The following is a 19,488-nucleotide window of genomic DNA, read 5'->3' as shown; positions in this document are numbered from 1 at the left end:
GAAGCCCTTCACAAGAAACCAAGTCGAGTGATGAAAGCTAATGGAACAGAAAATAACTGGAAAGTGGGCAGGACTGGGCTCTCTAAATGGTAGAGGATACTGGATCATACAGATGCTTCACTGCACTGTTACTCCTCATACTGTTAAATGTGATGGTGGTCAATAAATTAAAACCAATAAAAACAGAGTTACTGTGTAATTATCTGTTTAGCTGAGTGGTCTTTGGGGAGCCACACCTTTCTGCAGTTACCACTACACGCTGCCACTGCAGGAATCTGACAGCTTGTGCATACTGAGGAGACTGTGGGTTGCCATTTTTAAAAGCTATAAACAAGACCTCAAACTAAAACTCAACGCTGGTAAATTCCCCTTTTCCCCCGTGGTCTTTACTGTGGTGTGGTGGCATCATTATAGCACACGAAGAAACGTGTATAGGCATCAGTGCAGAAGGGTGTGTGTGATGTGTTGGGTAATGATACAGTGTGCTAAAAACGCAAGTGTTTGATCAGGAAGCGTATCGCCAGCTGGAGACTCATTTGGAAACAAGCAAATGAAAAGTTACACATCGCACGCGTGCACGCCGCATAAATTAACCACTAAAAAAAAACACATTTGGCTCATGTGGCTTCATCACATCACAAATCACATCACAAAATGACCAAGAGATACAGCTTGAGTTTATAAAAGTTTAGAACGAGCCATATGTGTTATGTGTGACAACTGTTGTAACCTTAGTGCCATATGTGCCCGAAGGTGTTAAAATAGCCTCAGTACAGAAACACAAGACAAGAGGTGGAGAGGTGACGTGGACGTGGCAGAGGTGACGTTAACCAGCAGAACATGCGAAGTGACTAAATGCTTCTCTAATTTTCACTTTCAACACCTCAGAGACCGACTCTCTGGCACATTAGCGGTCTGAAGGTGTGAGGGCCAAGAAAAGCAAACCAAGGAGCATTGATGATGTGCTCGCTGACTGTCAGTGCATTAAACTGCCATAATATCTGTAATAGTTCATATGTAGACAACATGAAAAGAAAGTAAAGCACAAGTAAACAGAGTCATCTGGAAAAAGAGCCGGAGTACAAGAGGGCATCTGCACAAAATTTTTTAGGGCTGCAACTTCAAATGACTTTTATTATCTGCCGCTTTTCTTGATTAACAATTGATCATTCAATCTACGAAATGCCAGAAAGTAGTGAAAAACACTCGTCACAGCACCACACCCCAAGTGGCATCTTCCAACGTTCTTGATTTGTCTGATAAACACTTAAACAGATATTTAATTTACAAACATAAAGAAAAGCAGCAAATCCTCAAATTTAAGAAGCTGGAACTCACTGTCACTTGGAATTTTTGCTCGAAAAATATTTAAAAATTAACCAATTATCAAAACAGCTGCCGATTAATTTTCCTTTGACTGACTAACCCATAAATGAACTTATTGTTGCAGCTTCAAAATTTACAATTTCAAATTACTGTTCCAGTTTTCTTGAGATTTGATAAATTTTCAATAAAGATATTGAGTGCACAAGAATGCGAAGTCACATTTTAAATCCATTATTACATCAAATTTTACAAAATAATAATTGAGACTTTAGATTGATACACAGGAGATTGGCCTGAGCCAAACAAAAGTAAGAGAGTGAGTATGAAAAAAGTCAGAAAAAATGTCAGGAACGTAAAGTGTGAGGAATTGTTGCATTATCTAGACTACTGGAAAAAGCCTGAAATGAATGAGATTACACCGTGTATTTCTATACCGCTAGCAATTTAGCACAATTACATTAACAACAAAAATGGCAGGAGGAAGCAGATATATAAATTGGCCGATACATGAGGTTGGACTGTGACTTATTTCCAAGGCCCTGAGGACGCTAGTAACATTTAAATGCCAACATGTGACCCCCCCACCCCCTTCGATGTGCAGCTCTGTAGGAGGAACACAGCATGACACCTGAGAGACCCCCCCCCCCGGACTGCACCAACACATGGTTGCACTTCATCGTTGCATCTCCATCTTCTCCAATTGAAAGCTTTTTATTAAAGATGAGGGCTTTAAGGGAGTGACGCAGACTCGTCCTGTTGGTTTTTGAGCATTTGAAGTACTCACTCTTGCAAAATAATAATGTGCATTTTGGTTCAATTTCTGTAACCCATCAATTCGACAAAATAACTGAATGTCAAACATACTTTCGTTTTCAGGCTTTTATCTAAAAATCATTGTTTCACACATGACAGCTGTATATGGATGTTTACTTCCATGCAACAATATTAGAAAGTCTTAGTATAAACTGCACAGTGACAGTACGTCACATCGTTCCAAAGGGAGAAGCGTTTAAAGCCTGTTTGACAGATGAATTTCACCAACAACTCCCACGATTACAACCACCCTCCCTCTGTCAAACATCCATCACTCCGCACTGCACAACTGCTGTCGAGTTAACCAGCAGCAACATCCTATGGAAGATATCAAAACACAAATTATTCACAACAATTTTGCAACTTGACTAGTTAGTCAAACCACAGAATGACACAGAGATGACTTGGCTCAGTCTCATGTTTGGATGTTGCAAGCAGGCAGAAGTAAAACAAAAGCGTGATGCTGGAAGCTGCAGGACAAACAGGAACTTCAAAATCAAACAGGAAACACATTTGTCATTAACACAAACAGATCTGGATGTGAAGTTCCTCAAATACATTCAAATATAGCACAGGATCCAAACCGGACGACTCACTCCAAATAAAATCTGAAATTCCATCTGATGGCTCTGATACAGATGCAAAAAATTCAACCGTAACCTCGTGCAAATGTCATCTTACTGCTTATATATCAAAATGAAGAAAAACAAACAAAAAATGGTCCTTTTCAGTGGAAAATAATAATGAATTTCATCACTGATAAGACAGGGAGGAGGACAGAGCAGAGTGAAAAGTTCGTTGCCTCTAAATTTGGGGAGAAGCTCCTCTGCTACATGCAAAACCATGAGGGATAACTGCAGACATCATGTTTCTTACATCTCTAAATAAGTTAAACAGACTCTCTAATCACATAACAGACACTTCTCTCCACTTCAGAGACCCGGCAGACCACCACATTCTCACTGGGAAAAGAAGGGGGGGAGGTGGCTGCATCTCTGTGTTGGATCCTCTTACAAAAACAGGCCCTATTTCTGGAGCAGTTTGGGCCAGAGGGATGGAGTGCCTCGAGCCTGATGCTGACGGTTTCAGTTCTCTTCAAGCAGTCAGAAATAAAGAGGACGTCTCGTCTACTCTTTCTTACAACGCATTGCTCAATCAACACATCATGACATGATGAGCAAAAAAAAAAAAAAAAAGGCAAAAGAGGAGGATGATCTGATTTAGAAAGTTTTTGTTCATTAGTTTCTTTGATTGAGCACTTAACTAGACCTTCACAGAGCAGCTCAGCTAATTAAAAAACAAAAACAAAAGTGACAGTGTGCTAAATCCTTCTGTGTGTGATGTCGTTACTGAGGGAGGCGGCTTCTCTCTACATCACATGACGGAGACAAGGCACAGTAAGGCACATGATAGCTGCTTAACATCACAGCTGCTTCTACCAACAGGAAAATCCAGAGGCCTTTTTTTGCTCAAATGCTTGTTACTTGATGGATTTTCAGCCATAAAAAAAGTGTGACCGAGTAGAAAGATGAGGAGCGGCAAAGAACACAGGGTGACTGTGTTTGTGTTGAAGGCAGCGCAGGCGATATGGCATAATCTGAAAAAAAGGTCAGCTTGTTGAAAATGACAATCAGTGACATTAAAGTAACACGATGAATCAAACTGCATGGTGTTCAGAGCAGGAGCACGCAAAACAGGAAGAACTGAAGGTCAAACTGAAGCAATTGTAAACATTATTTTACAATTTATTTGAATTAAAAAGAATAAAAATTTCAGAGTCAAAGTTAATGAGCAAGATCTTATGTAGCTAATTGGCACTTCAGCTCCTCCTACACTGATAAAGAGTAAAATAAAATAAGAGGATGTCAGTGGAAGACCATACAGAAATTCATCCCTGTTCTGATCATTTCAATAAACACAATATTACACAACATTATTATTGCTAACATGTTAACAAACAGTTGCTATCGTGAAGCAACATCAGCATTCATTTGGAGTCGTGTTTCTGGCCACCCAGTGAACAGTCCCATACTCCTTTTATCTCTGTATCAGGATATTTCTGACTGATCATTTGGGCAGTTTCCCACTTTCGCTCCAGTCCTCTGAGGGTTTAAGCCTGCTGGTATTTTCCCTCCTGTGTATTCTACATACTACACCTTTAAAAATGCATAAGCAATTATCCACTACCAGCTCATGAATAAAAAAAGAAATACTTCACGTTTCTGACACCGCATTGACAGGGTAATGAGATGAGCACAAATATTAAAAATGTTGTTTTGAAGGTCTGTCGCCCAAAACTAATTTTTTGCCATTAGCTGACAATATATTTGTGTTGGTGAAGTGAAAACACATGTACTCTGAATGTGAAGTACTAGTCTGGTTCTTTCTTGGAAAAAAGGATCAACTTGACTTGATTTGGCCAACAGCCCCTGTCTGAGCATTTCATCTTGTTTTTGCTGGACTAAGATTTCTCAGTGGCGGCTGAATAAAATTCCCCTCAAAAAGGCAGCCTGGAAAGGGTGAGAAGAAAAAAGACAAGGAGTACAGAGCCCAGGGTGAGAAAGAGATGAATAGACGGCAAAGAGAAAAACAAGAGCAGAGAGGATATGAAGGCTTCTGCCACACTGAGCGCTTCCTCATGTCAAATAAGCCTCATAGGCGAGTGCTGAAAAGGAGGCCACATTCCCAGGCTTTTGAATTAAGTAAAGCACTTCCCAGCACACATGGTTAGACATATGTGCCCCCCACCCCCTCCTCCAAACAAATCCTATACATGCACATTTTGAGTGTCATGACTGTGTTTTTTCCTTCCAGATGAGTCCATTAGCAGAAATTTCAGTGCTGGAAGAAATTACGCCTGAATCTGTCCCAGTCCAGAAAACAACAGCGTATACATGATGGGTTGTGTGTCCATATTAGGAACAGGAGCTTCATATGTTTGTGTGAGATTCAGCAGCTTCATGATTAGATCACTGGATGTATTTAGGCTGGGAAAAAGTGTGTCCTTGGCATACTGTGGGAGTAGGTCGGGTGGTGGGGTGTACGAGGCGTTCTCTCTGGGTCGCACCCGAGGGCAGAGCTTCTGTTATCATGGCAATTAACTTTTGTTGCTGGGGTAATTGTTTCATCCTGCTGGTTCACAGTGGAAGGCACCCGAACAGACCCGAACAAATGATGAGTCATTCAACACAGCCCCGCACGGCCGGCTCATGGCAGCAGCTCAGATTTGTCAGGCCTTTGTTTGTGTCATGAAACTAAATGTTAAAAACACGACCAAAGGCTGAAGCTTCACACAAGTACGCCGTCAGCAGAGACACAGTCCTGATGAACCATGGATACAAAAGCAGTGTAGCACTGTACTACACGTCAAAGCTACGAGGAGTCCTCGAGAAAGTTCAGTTTTTGGAGAATTTCCTTGAATAGTGCAGTTAGCCTGGCTTAGTTCAACTACAGGATGTTTATGTGGTCATGTAGCAGCTCCACTCAAACATAATGAAGTACTTTCCAAAGATGGATGGCTGACTGAATAAACTACACATTGCCATTTCTTTAGTATTTTCTGGGGAATTTTATGGCTTTATTAGAGCGTTGACAGAGAATGATGCAATAAAAGGTCACCAACTGACTCGAACTGGAAACATTCATTCTTCACAACCTGAACCTGTAGGCCTATTAATAGTTGACAATTGTTCATTACTAAAAATATAGGCTATCAAAAGTCCCGTCCATTTCCTGCTTGAACTTGCACAGCAGCAGTAAAGTTCAGAAAAGAATACTGTTGCGATAACTATTTTTCAAGAATGAATGCACGGATGATTACTTTTAGGATAATTAAGGATTGGGATAATTTAGGATAATTACTTATCATAACAAGCTGCGTTTTTCTACTACAGCTGCTGCTTTATCCAACAGACACCCAGCTAAACTAGGTTAATCTAACAGCTTCATTTACAAACTTCATAAAAGCAGAAAAGAAGCTTTCCTGAGTTCATTTGGCGCTGCAGGATCTGAGTGAGAAAATACAGGTGGTGACCAGACTCAGGGCTGTCTCTGTGCCCCCGGTCTTTCATGTCTCTGTTAATGCTCAACTGGATCATAAAGGCTAAACTGATGCCTAAAATAATGAAAGGAGACCAGACAGCTTAATGGACGCAAACAGAAAATCCAAATCATTACCCCTGATTGTTTGCAGCATCTTAAGGGCGCAGCAGTTGATCTGCACAGCTGGTTACGACATGATTTATCCAATTAATCAGTTCATTTCATGCTAATTAACTACCATGAAAAATCGTCACCTCCTGTACAACGAAGACCAGCTGTGAGAGAAGAAAGCATCCAGAGAGGCTTCCTGTGCAGCAGGACCGATAATTACGCTGTTTTATGCATATCAGGTTGGTGCTGTATGCTAATGTGGGCGTACAGTCAGTGTCAGGGAGGGTTTATAAATCAATTCAGGGGATGTCTAATAAATAATCTTCTGGTAGACAGGGTTTAACTCAGCAGAGGAATATGCTGCTCTAACTATGTCTCGTCTTGAGTGGTGAGAGACTCCAAACCATGTCTACACCAACTTAATACATTTAAATCTGTAAAATAAGCATGTTCTAAATTATCCATCCTGTTTGTGTTTATGCTGGACAGAGGGAGAGGTGTGGACAGGCCAAATAACCCACCAGACTACTGTGAAATATAAAACACAGTTACATTCAAACGCTACTTCAACTCTGCTCCATGTTGTGATGTGCTGCAACTCTTCTTTCAAACAGGAACAGAAATACATAATTATACACCCACACACAGTACATTATGGTACCCATACTGTGCATACAACCAAAATAACAGTCGCTGATATTTTTAGTGAAGGGCCAGCTTAGGGCAACAGAAACAGACACACACAGATTGGTTACTGCGTATGGATTCAGTTAGTTGTCTGTTATTATTATGCTCACCATGAGGATTAAAGCCTCCAGGGTTCACTAGGTATTTTGGGGCAGGGCACAGCCACCGCCCGTGTATAGCATGGGTGGGAGTGTATATATACTTACAGTATGGATGCCTGTGTGTTTGGGTGGGTGTGGGGGTCCAGCTGACAAGAAGGAAGAGGTCTGTCTGACTGACTGGATTACAGACAGAGCCTGGCAGGCAGCTCATTACCTCACTGCAGTCTTAAATCTAAATTAACCAGGACTTAACTCTCGTACAAGACCTCTAATCTGCTCCACGGGGGAAAGTACTGTTCACGGGCACACGGAGGGAAAGAGGCCTGCGGGAACTAAAAACAGCACACATCAACTTTATAGCTGAGAAACAGTGTGAAGCCTGGTGATTTGTAAGTGAGCAAACGAAGCACAGCTAGCTTATCTGAAAGAAACAGCGAGATATGTGATGGATGCCAGATTTCAGGGATTGTAGAAATGTTGCCACAGGTGATGTAACACTGCCGCTGTACTACTATATGGTACACAGTAATTGAAAAGTGTCAAATAAAGCCATATAGATGTTGAAGTCCTCTTGTTCTGTACATTTTTTTATGCGTGTCAAGTGAAATTCTCATCCATTCCCACAGTTTTGGTATAGGTTTGGTCAGTCCACCTATCTGATCCAGAAATATCTCAACAACTATAGAGTACTACTCTCAATGTTCCCCTCAGGATGAAGTGTAAAAACTAAACTGGTGAGCCCTCAACATTTTTTCTAGCCTCAACATCTGGTAAAAAGTCCAATCAGTCTCAGCTGTACTGTTGCCAAGCTAGCTTTAGCATTTTGCTAAAAAAAACCCACTGCTGTGCCAAAGTACAGCATTATGGAGCTGATAGCACGATAGCCCTGTTAAAACAAAGACCTTGAAGTGTCACTAGCTGCATTTAAAAAGGTGACCCTCACAGACTTCCTGTGGCGTTCAATGTGATGGGTTATTTAGCCGTGCCAAATGCAATTTAATCTGCCATTTATATATTGAGATAGCTACTTGTAACCTAGAAGATGATCTTAAATAAGTAATATTATTATGCTTTCATCAACTCAGCTTTTTAAAACGTACAGTTACATTTTGGGAAATACACTTATTTGCTTTCTTGCAGAGGGTTAGACGAGAAGCTTGATACCGTAATTCTTTCTTTGTCTATATGATAAATATCTAGAGCTGGAAACAGCAGGGAACAGCTAACCAGGCTCTGTCTGAAGTAAACAGAATCTGTCTACCAGCAGCTCCAAAGCTCACTAATTAACGTGTTGTATCATTTCTTTAATCTGTACAAAAAAACTGGGGTGTAAAAACGAGTTCATAGTTTTATGGTGGGGGTGGGGACTAATTCTTGATCGCAGTGGCGGAGCCAGACAATTTTCATAGCTGTGGTCAGGTTGAGGCCATTGCTCACTTAAGGGTGGCACAGGAATTAGACTCTTGTTCAGTTTTTTCTGTGAGGTATGGCACTGTGCTGAGGTTATTTTGTGGTCAGAAAATGAAAGTGTGTATCCAAAATAAGCCCCTGATAGTTTGTGAATGTGCACACAATAAGAGACAAACAGTGCCATTTTCTTTTCTTCTTTTTATTATTTCTATTAATAACATTATTTGCAGCTTTCAGTGTTTTTGTGGCCTGTACATGAACCTTTGCTTTGCAGAGTTTGGTTCCTTTGTTCCTGTTCTTACTTTCATCTAATACATTTTAGCTTTGCCGTTTACAGAGCCACCCTGCCGACCACAGGGCGGGACGTGCCACAACAAATCGGACTTAACAACATGTAAACACCAGTGATCCAGCTGGCCAAAGCTGCTGTACCATGCATCAAACTTAATTATGATTGACAGCTACCTAGCACCACAGTGGGATCATCATAGCATTATCCATCATTAATTAATATTCATGACATAGCCTGTCAAATGTTATACAACAAATCAGCCATAAACATGAACACACAGTCAGAATGCAGTTCAGTCACCCTCAAAGGCAAAACCACTTACTGCATGTTAAATACAGTATCAACTCACACTGCAGATTTTCAGCTGCCAATACTCAATAAAAAGATGCAGGATTGCACTTTTTCCTGAAACTGCACCAAAGGCCTATTTTTCTGTCATATTCAGCCAAACTCAACTTTGTATTCCTCCTGTATGTATGAATATGTATGAGAGCTGCTCTGAAGCATATTACTACTGAACACAGAATATGGTTTCATCGTAATCGTCACTAAGACCACAATAATGAGGATTTGAAGACTTTAAAACTAAGCTTACATGGCATAAAAATATCTCCTTCTCCTCCACTAATGCATCACAGTGCCACTAACAACAAGACTGTTATACTGGCACAGAGCAATTCACATTCTCATAATCTATAGTGTCAAAGCCTCAGTGTCCCCGATCCATAATGTTGTCCAGATTGTGACCACTGGACCATAGTGTGTTTAGCTAACCCCTGCCCTGCTGATACACAAAGTACAGTGCAATAGTGCAGAATGGGCTACAATTAAGCCCCAAATGGGGGATAGAATAGAGAGAGAGAGAGAGAGAGAGAGAGAGAGAGAGCTGAGTACTACGGTCTTAATGGCATTAATGCAAACCACATTAATGTGCTTATGTTCTTAGCTAAATGTCCCGGTTGTTGTGTGCAAAAAGCTCAGTCTCAAGCCATGATGTATCAGTTTGCTGCGCTGCTACTTTTAATTCACACACAGCACAGTGGGAGTGAATGCATGAACTATATTCTGTATTTTCTTGACTGTTATTTGTATGTGTTGCAGTTCCCTGCACTGTATGTAGGAATGAAGTGTTAATGGCTCTGTGCTCCGCTGGCACCAAAATAACCCGTAAGAACGTGAAAATTGTTCATTTCATTCAACAAACCCGCATGAAACATGAAGGGTCAGCCATATCCATATTGCTTAATATCATCATTCTGATTCTCCATATCATAATTATACTACTGTAACTTGTTTCCACTCTGAATGAGGGCAATAAAATCATTTTTCAGTATATGTAATTTTATATTACAGTATTGTCATATAGTAACAGTTTGTCAAATGTTTATGAATTAAATAACCAGACAGGAATGTCTGTTAAATAAATATCAAATCAAGAAAGTGAATCATACTGAGGCAAAAATCATATAAAATCCACAATGTCTTGTACATCCAAAAATGTTAATGTGTGTTCCACAGTACAAACAGAACATCAAATATGTTTCATCACTTCTATCATTGCAAGGTATTGTTATTATTACCCACTCTTAGTCTGTGTATGTGTGTTTTTTCTAATCCAAAGCAATATATCCCATTACGAATAGTTCTTGTTCTATTCTTTGAAAAAAATGGGCTATATATATATGAAGAATTAATAAGGATTATTTCTAAAATCTACAAAACAATTGAATGCTATATTTAAATTTAGTGTAATTGATTGTATCTGATGGGCAGACAGGTCTTGTGTCCCTCATACTGAATGGTCCAGGTCAGTTTTAAGCAGCAGCTGTACATACTGTAGACATAAAACCTCATTGTCCTTTATTTTTAAATCCCCCCCCCCCTCCCCTTTTCTTCTTCCTCGCCCTCATGATAAGACAGCCAACTGAGTTGTTTGATCCTACACTTCTCATCTGGGACAACAGCAGTGACAAAACCTCCCTATCCTCTCTTTCTCTCTCCATCTTCCCTTCCCTCTAGCCTCCATCGTCCCCTCTGCCAGCAGAAGATAGAGAGAGAAAAAGAGAAGGGCACTGGCCCAGAAGGTTGCCGTTTTAGCCAGAAGCCATGCTGTCTTCAATACTAGTGTGAATTAAACATGTATGGAGCCCTTACAGAGCCCTGCTATTCTGAGACGCCCTATGCGAGGCTGCCGAGTGTTTAGAATAAAGAAGATGCTCGCTGTAGTGTTCACACTGTGGCCTGCATCTCTTCTGGCAGCATCGCTGGCTTTTACTGAAAAGATGCGACCAGGCGGGAGAAAAGGGGGAAAAAAAAAAAAAAAAAAAAAAGGATCATTCAAACAGTTCAGAGTCAAAACTTCTTCAAGACACTTTTATCCACCAGATACTAAGGAAGTGCTGTTTTGTTTGCAGTTTGGTGCCAAATCAAATTATTTGCACAATAACTAATCCAAATCCAATCCTCAATTCTGTGTCTATATGAGAGTTTGTTGAAGCCAGATTAAGATTACAGATTAGTATTTTAGCTCTGATTAAAAATACAGCAGGGATAGATTTGCCTGTCTGTGCTGCTGGAGTATCACAACACTTTCTCTGCACACAATAATCGAGACCCGGTTGACCGGACTACCACACATCAAGTGCATAAAATCTGTAACACAACAATCACCCAAAAATGTTTTAATTTCTCTCTGCTTTCAGTTTACTTCCTTTGCCTTTGACATTGAACTTCTATCATTCATCACTGACATGTATTGGAAGTAAAAATGATCACACACACACACACACAAACACACACACACTGCCAAACAAAGTGTCGGTACAAACCTGGCAGCGATGTGGCTGTAAAACAATCCTGAGTCACTGACACTCTGAGGGAGGCAGTAACGCAGCACTTGGAGCCGATGTATGTCCATTTTGGTCAAGAGAAAAAGCAACAACAGCAGCAGCAGCAGTTTATGACACAAACTCCCTCCTGTGCTGCTCCATTACCTTAAAACAGTAGCTCATTAAAAGCAGTTTAATCCTTCTGCTGAGAGCCTGTGACATAAACTACAAAGAGTGACGGCTGAACAAAAAAAAAAAAAAGAAAAAAGAAAAAAGAAAAAAAAAAACCCAAAAACATCCACCTAAAAATGAAACGAGATTTAAAAACATCCACCGGCTCTGCATCCACTGTGATGATCTGTCCAGCAACAAAGAGATGACTGACGGACAGACTGGCAGAGATGAAGTCATTGATCAGCCTGCTGTCTGACCGCATAACAGATGAGCATGTGCTTATGTGTGTGTGTGTGTGTGTGTGTGTCACTGAACCCCTGTCCTATTGTCATACTGTTAACCCAAGGGAGATTACCTCATATCCGTCTCAACCAGCTTCACCCCCCCCCCCCAAACACACACACACACACACACACACACACTACAGTTTAGTGAGTGTATTTACGTGGATGTCTGGGGTGGGGTGTTGTTGGGGTTGCTACTGTTAAACCCCCCCCCTCCCCAAATCCAGCCTGCTGTTGCCATAGCCACCCCGCATTAGGCAGAGGCTGAATGAACAACCAGCGGTCCATACTGTGGTCAGCACCGATTGACTCAGGTGCCCTCTGCCTCAAAGGACAAATGTAGCGGGTGAATCTACACCAACATGTACAACACACACTGACTGGAAGAGGTGTGCGTGCTGAATGTCCATTAACACCCACTGAGTAATTGACTGACTCTAACGCTCAATCAGAATTTGACGCACACCAGGGGCAATCTGCCAGTCATCATTCTGCCTGATCGTTGGTTTGGGGGAGGGGGGGTGGTGGTGGTGGTGGGGTGTATTTAAACTACAGCTAGACCGGTACAGCGGCTGATATTAGCTGACAGCAAATACTGTATATTGGGATTGGTGAATATATCAGCCGCTAAGTGACAAGAAACTGCAATACAGAAACGCCACAATATGTTTGTGGTATTTTAGAGACAGTGTCATGGTGACAAGTTTATATAGGTTATAAGTTCAGCATAGTATGAATCTTAGTCACAGTTCTTAAAAGAAAATATAAAAGGGATCTACTAAGGGATCTGTATCTGTATTGATTATGTTAAAAAAAATTACAATTGGCCAATATATCGTTATTGGATTCTTTATGCTCCCAAATATCAGCCTTGTTCATGGGTCAGGCTATTATCAAATCATGCATTGAATACACACGTTTCTCTCTCACACACACACACACACAAAATCTCAGGACTGACAATACTCCAGTGAGAGTATGACAGCATATTAGTCTTTGAACTTTGACCTCTTTGGTCCTCTGGCCTCCGCTCTAATAGCTGACCTCATATGCCGCTCTGACAGCAAACTGCACAAACGACACAGAGTCAAACCGCCGGACGGGGGTGGTGGTGGTGGTGGTGGTGGGGGGATGACGACTGGGTACTGGGCATCAGAAAATGCCACTTGTGATTGGTTAAAGAAGGGTCACAGTCAGCAGGGATTGGCTGAGCCGGAGCGCCAGTCTACAGCGATTCTTTTTTTTTTTTTTCTTTTTCGGGGCTCTCGGTGACGCCCGTGCCAAGCAGAATTACCCTTGGCTCGTCTGTGGCTCAGAGTGTCCAGCTGGAACTGCAGGACACTTCAGTGACAGGACGGGCAAATGTTAACTAGCTCTATCTGTGACAGGAGAGGCCGTGTCGTGCCCTGAGGAGGGAACACCGTCTGCGCGCTAACATTTGTGTAAGGACTACAGGCAACGGTAAACCGCTCCAGGGCAAAGTGATCACATTCAGCATCTAACATGTGGTGGTAAAATGTGGATGTGACTCCTCTGTTTTCTCCATGACCCAGGGCAGCGAGTGATGCTTGCAAATGGTATGTTACAAGTAGTATACTTAAAATTCATTGTTATTATGAGGCCTGTAATAAAATAATGGATAGACATGGGTATGAAAAACAAAATATATACAATACCAGAGGAAATGAAAATACTAAAAATTTGTTTTTCAAAGATATAACTGACTTTTTTTGTTCCTGAGGAGGTTCTATGAAATATTCCACTCTTTGTGAAAATACACACAAGTCCCAATGGAAGCTAGTCAAATGGTCTTGATGTTTTTTCTGGCTCTGATGGTGTTTTGTGTCAGCTGTTGAGATACCAAACACATACACATACACACAACTGCAACAGCACTGCATGTCTGAAACTTTCCTCAGAAAGACTTTACAGAACATTAGCTTGTGTTACGAAACAAACACATTTTCTCAGATATATTCTAAATATTCGGTTCTCGTGTGTCTGGCTGTTAAATGATTGACTTTGTCCATGAACTTTTGACACACAGAAAAGCTCATTCCTAGCGTGACTGCATTAGTTCAATTCCTCAATATTGACATTGTGATGGTATGTCGGGGCCCATTGTGTTGTGAGCAGGTAACACTTACTACAAACCTCCTGCTTCCTAGAAAGAAACGTTTGTCAATTCATTAACTGAGAGTGAAAGAACCAAAAAAAACAAAAAACAAGCAAACCCTGCCAACCTACATCAGGTCACATTATAAGGTTTTGCATTACTTTCCTATGTCATCTTCAAAATATTAATACTAATGTGGTTATGATGGCTCAGTAGATATTTATTGTTCATTACAGTCTATTAGCAATGCAACCTTTGTCTCATATCACAATACTAGTTATATATTGCTGTATAGCATCGTTTTATTGAATAACAGTATGAAGGATGGTTGATTAGAAAAGACTGTCTTAATACAAGGAGATTATTTATTTATTCATGGCATATCTACAGCAAGCAGCAATCAGCATACTGACCCCCATAATGACATCACTTATTCATTACGTACCTCGATAGACGCCAGTTGGCCCTCCGGCTAATTGTCACATATAGTACAGTATGGATAGCAACCCCCCACTTCACTGCCACCCCTCCCCCACCTCCCCTGTCACTAATCCTGATCCTTAAAGGGAAACACTGCTTCCGTTTGGAGAAAATACTTCCTCGGATGTGTACATCAGACACATACACGGGGAAACACGAGACGACAGACTGAACATCAGCCTGTTCATATCTGATATCATTCTGTGATTTCACCAGTCAGTGCAGAATTATACAAACCTGTAGCCTTAATATAGATAGATAGATCTTTTTTTTATTTTTTTTTTTATATATGAGCAGTGCCTCATAAATAATGAACATACTGTGAGGGAGAAGCAGAGCGGTTTTCCCTCCGATGCACTGTACTTTACAGTAGATTACTGGAGTGCATGTGGTCAAGCGTAAACCTCTGATGTTATCCATTCTGCCCCACATCTGTATTTGAGCTTCAACGAATCACCATACCCTGCTGTAATCTGTCAGGGCCATATTATACAGAGACCCCTCTATCCTTGTATCATCTGGCTTTTGATAGTCCCACTCATTCAGCCATTCAGAGATTAACGCTCCCTATCCCTTTCTTCCTGTCCTTCTCACACACACACATGTATACACACACAAATACACACACACACACACACACACACACGCAACGAGTCAGATGGGATCAATCTTGTGAACGAGCCAGAGCAGCTGAGCGGACACACTGACAGACACAGAGAAACTCATTCCTTCTTCCCAGGGAAAAAAAAAACAAAAAAAACAACCAATGACAGATTGCTAAAGGGTAACCAATCAGGCTAACAGCTGGCTACGGAGAAAAAACGCAGACAGACGAGTGGAAAGAACAAGACAGACAGACAAGAGAAAGTCAGCAACTCCTGGAGGAGACTTTCCTCTCCTGTTTTTTTTTCCTCGCTTTCTCTCCAAGTCAAGCCAGTTGCATTATTCAGCAGCACGTAGAGCTGGAACAACATGGCTGAGAGGTACACACACAGAGAGAGAAACACAGCCTTTCTTGCAGATAAACAGCCCTACAAATGCTGTTTGAAGAACCACACAGATTCTGCGGTCTGAAAGCTGAGCCAGGCTTTAAACAGAAACACTAGAGAGGGAAGGAGCAACACCATCGCCGCACACTCCAAAGACACTTTTACTCACACAAGCCCAGGGCACAAAAACTGAGACAGACAGAGAGAGAGAGGTGACGATGAGGAGTCGTCTTCTGCCTTACCCGAAATCGTCCAGGGAATACATGTCGCTGGAGAAGACGGCACGGTCCTCAAGCAAAGGATGAAAGCAGGTATAAAGGGGAGAGATTATGGAGGAGAGGGGGAAGTGTCAGCCTGAGAGGAGAGTGCGGTACACATGCTGGCCAACGCTGAAGCAAACGCAAACCTTTCCCCCCCCTTGTTCACATCCTGTTTGAAAGAGCCGCTACGCCAACAGAGCAGACATACAGTTAGACTGAGACACAGAGAGAGTAGGAGGGAAGGAGTGAGCCAGAGAGATGAGGAGTGTTGCAAAAGAGTAAGGGAATGTGTGAGAGAGAGAGAGAGAGAGAGAGAGAGAGAGAGAGAGAGAGAACATGTGACCAGTGCAGACCAGTCACCTCTCTCTGCTTCAAGGATTTCAGTGCTGTCTTTTAACCTCAGAGGAATCATTTCCACTGGATGGAAATTACATGTTAGACTTTATGGGAAACAGGAGTGTTTCTACACCCGCCTTTCTTCAGCATGTAGAATTCTGAAAAGCTTTTAATACATTTTACAGTAACTGAATGTTTTTATAAAAAAAAAAAAAAAAAAAAAAGCATGTCAACCACAACCTTTAATCACCAATTAACTGGAGTGGGGAAAAAAAACAGAAACACACCAGTTCATTAATTTAGAAACGCACACTCAAACATTCCAGTTTAAAATCAGGCACACTGCAGGAACAGATGTAATGATTCGTTTTATATTCTAGCAACAAAGGTTTCATTCATCTGGTGCAGCATTTGTGGTTTCCTTGTGGCTTTATCAGAATTTGCCACCCGGATGGTCCATCTGGCCGAAGCAAACTTAGACTATTAAGCTTCTTTGGCACAGCGAGCTGAGGTGTGGGAAACAAACAAAGGGCGATCTAGTCCACGAAAAGATTAGGAGGCTTTGTGGGTTTTGAAAACAGTGAGAACTATGCGACAGAGCCAGGGTCTAAGGGTTTGTATGAAATGGGCTACAGGAGTATGACGGCTTGTAAAGCTGCAGGAGCTAATGTATGTGTTTGGCAAGGGTTAGAAGTAATAACTAGTGAGCTGACTCAGAGAGACAGGACATGTAGAACAATTCGAAAGCCTGAGAGAAATGAGCTCGCTAAGCTGTGAATGTTTTTTTTTGTAATATGTGGTGGGGACATCTGATATGGACTGTTTGAACTCCACCAAGCCAAGATTCATCATCACATCTTCAGTGACACAAAGCCTATGTGTGATGCATGTGATGTGCCAGGGAAGGGAAGGAGCAGTCTATTCTATACTTCACATGTTAAAAAAAAAAGCAAACAGAGAATTTTTAATAAATAAAAATATTATTTTATTTTTTCTGCTTTATTATCCTGGTAATCTCCATGTGACCCTTCAAATTAATCTCTGGACCACTTGAAGGGCCTGACCCAGTTGGGAAACACTGATCTAGAGAAATATGCACATATGAACTCTATAGTCTCTATTAATATTAAGTAATCACATGATCTTACTGTACTTTACCAATCAGTTACTGCTGACACCTACAGGAGGCAGACAAAATAATGACAGCACTTCTTAAAAAGAAACTAAATTCCTGTTGAAGCACTCGTACAAAGGAGAGTGATCTCAGGGTGCATGACAATAAGCAGTGTTTGCCAACCAACAGAACACTTCTGTATATTTTTCATATAACTCATATAACTTTTGTTCCTGCAGGGTGTCTTATGTTTGACATATGTTGGCATGATTTTAAAGAAAGTCAAATGTTTGACCAGTGCACCTGCACTTTGAAATCGCAGATGATTTGTACTATGTGTTGCTCCGTGAGACCTCTCACTTTGCTTTGACAGTGTGGATTACAAGACCTTTTACTACTGAGAAATGTTGCTAATTTGGATCCAATCTAAAAAAGGCAGCCCGTGTTTCCTTAGGACTGTGTCAGAAACATCAATACCTTTTTGGTGCTAGATGAGATGTGTTTGAAATCAGTCAAGTACCAAAAGCGGGTGAGCAGATGAACAATTCTGATCAGTTATTCTTTGATCCGATGGATTCTGATTTAAAAGTTCTTGTACGGCTGATTATGTTGAGACAACATTTAAGATTTGACAATTGTGGCTTCTTTTGTTAAATGAATAAATAAAAACAAAGAGTTTATTAAAAAAAACAAAAAAACATAAAAGAATATTTGTTTTGGTATTTCTACCAAACCTAGGTAGTTAAAGGTCTCCCTGAAATCCAGACTGAACTATTATATTTTCTGTGTCAATGAGAGCCTGCAGGATTTGAGTGCTGGAGTTGTGGTGACGCTGGCTCACATGGAGCTGCTCTCTGATCAGCAGCAGCCTGCAGTAAGATGCATAACTCAGCGTTTTACCTTCCACTGGCTGCACTCGCTCATTCTACCTTTCCTACCATGAGTCACCACAACAAGCGCTGCAGAAATCATCTTGCATTAATAGAAAAGGAAGGACACCTCGCTTTTTTGCCCTCTTCCACTCTCTCTTTCAAACCACTTTACCTCTCTCTCACGTGCACATATGTGCGCGCGCGCGCACGCACGCACGCACACACACACACACACACACACACACACACAAGCATCCAAAAGTGACCAGTATGCAACCAACCAAATTGCAGCAAACACTGACAGCACAGAAGAGCCATCGCATAATAAAACCAGTAACATTCCCAGGCTAAAAATAACACATCAGTCACATCTGTGCACACACACCTACACACACTCATGTGCACATACATAAATGCATGTGCACCCTTACATAAATGCTGCAATGGAGGCAGTGATGCTGAACAAATCATCTCATTGAATTAAACCTTTTTTATTTACTATGCAAAAAGAAAAGCGAGGTCACCTTGTTGTTGCTTTGTGGAGATTTAAGACTTCCCTTCTGGGCTTGAGTCAAAGACCAGATCTACCTCTGGCAAAAACATACATGCACAGGACGGGACACAAGCAGCACAGATTTACAGAAAAGAGGAAACGGGACGTTCATCCAACTGGACTGGAAGATATGAATCTTACATGTTGACCGTCTGAGAGCGAAATAGTTCTGCTGCCGGCTTTGAGTTGAACGAGGTTACAGGAAAGGGCTGAATTATCTGGATCGAGACACGTGATGAAAAAACAGCAGCACTCCTCACAAGATATCCAGATGTGAGAGCACCTATGTTTATTCTGTTTTATCACTTCTTTCTTATTTCCTTTCTCTCTCCATCTCCTTTTCCTCACTGAAAGGCTACACACACCCAGACAGTCTCTCTCTCTCACACACACACACATGTAGTCAAACACCGGTAGCTACAGCAAAAGCAGGGAGAGTGCACTGTATCTCAGCAGAGCTGTCAGAGTAAATCTGAAGCCATAAAACAGAATGGTGCAGGCTGCAGCTATGGAGACACAGAGGAGTCAAACTACAGGCAGCACAGGGAAAATATAAAAAGGACTGTTTCATAAATAGAGCAGAATAGAGAGACAGTGCTGCTGGGCCTCAGTGCATTCTGCATTCCAACATAAGCAGGGAAAGGGCTTAAAATACCTCCCACAAGCTGGGAAATATAGAATGAACATTTTTATCATTACAC

At 41.4% G+C, this 19,488-nt stretch overlaps 1 protein-coding gene across 2 annotated transcripts in view; it reads right to left on the bottom strand.

Annotated features, from left to right (window-relative positions):
* LOC111225515 (ena/VASP-like protein) overlaps positions 1-19,488 on the bottom strand; it is a 34,843-nt gene that overhangs the window by 14,269 nt on the left and 1,086 nt on the right. Inside the window, exon 1 of one of the 2 annotated variants that reach the window (XM_022750443.1) lies at positions 15,895-16,130. The exons of the other annotated variant lie outside the window; for it this stretch is intronic. Within the exon in view, the coding sequence (XP_022606164.1) occupies positions 15,895-15,917 (23 nt within the window). The 5' untranslated portion in view covers positions 15,918-16,130. Of the gene's footprint in view, positions 1-15,894; positions 16,131-19,488 lie in introns of those variants that run through there. 2 annotated transcript variants of the gene reach the window in all.

The sequence above is a fragment of the Seriola dumerili genome, unplaced genomic scaffold, assembly GCF_002260705.1.
Source record: "Seriola dumerili isolate Sdu_G_001 unplaced genomic scaffold, Sdu_1.0 BDQW01000149.1, whole genome shotgun sequence".
Taxonomy (NCBI): domain Eukaryota; kingdom Metazoa; phylum Chordata; class Actinopteri; order Carangiformes; family Carangidae; genus Seriola; species Seriola dumerili.
Note: the sequence above shows the minus strand (reverse complement) of the source record. Positions and strands in the feature narration are given on the sequence as shown.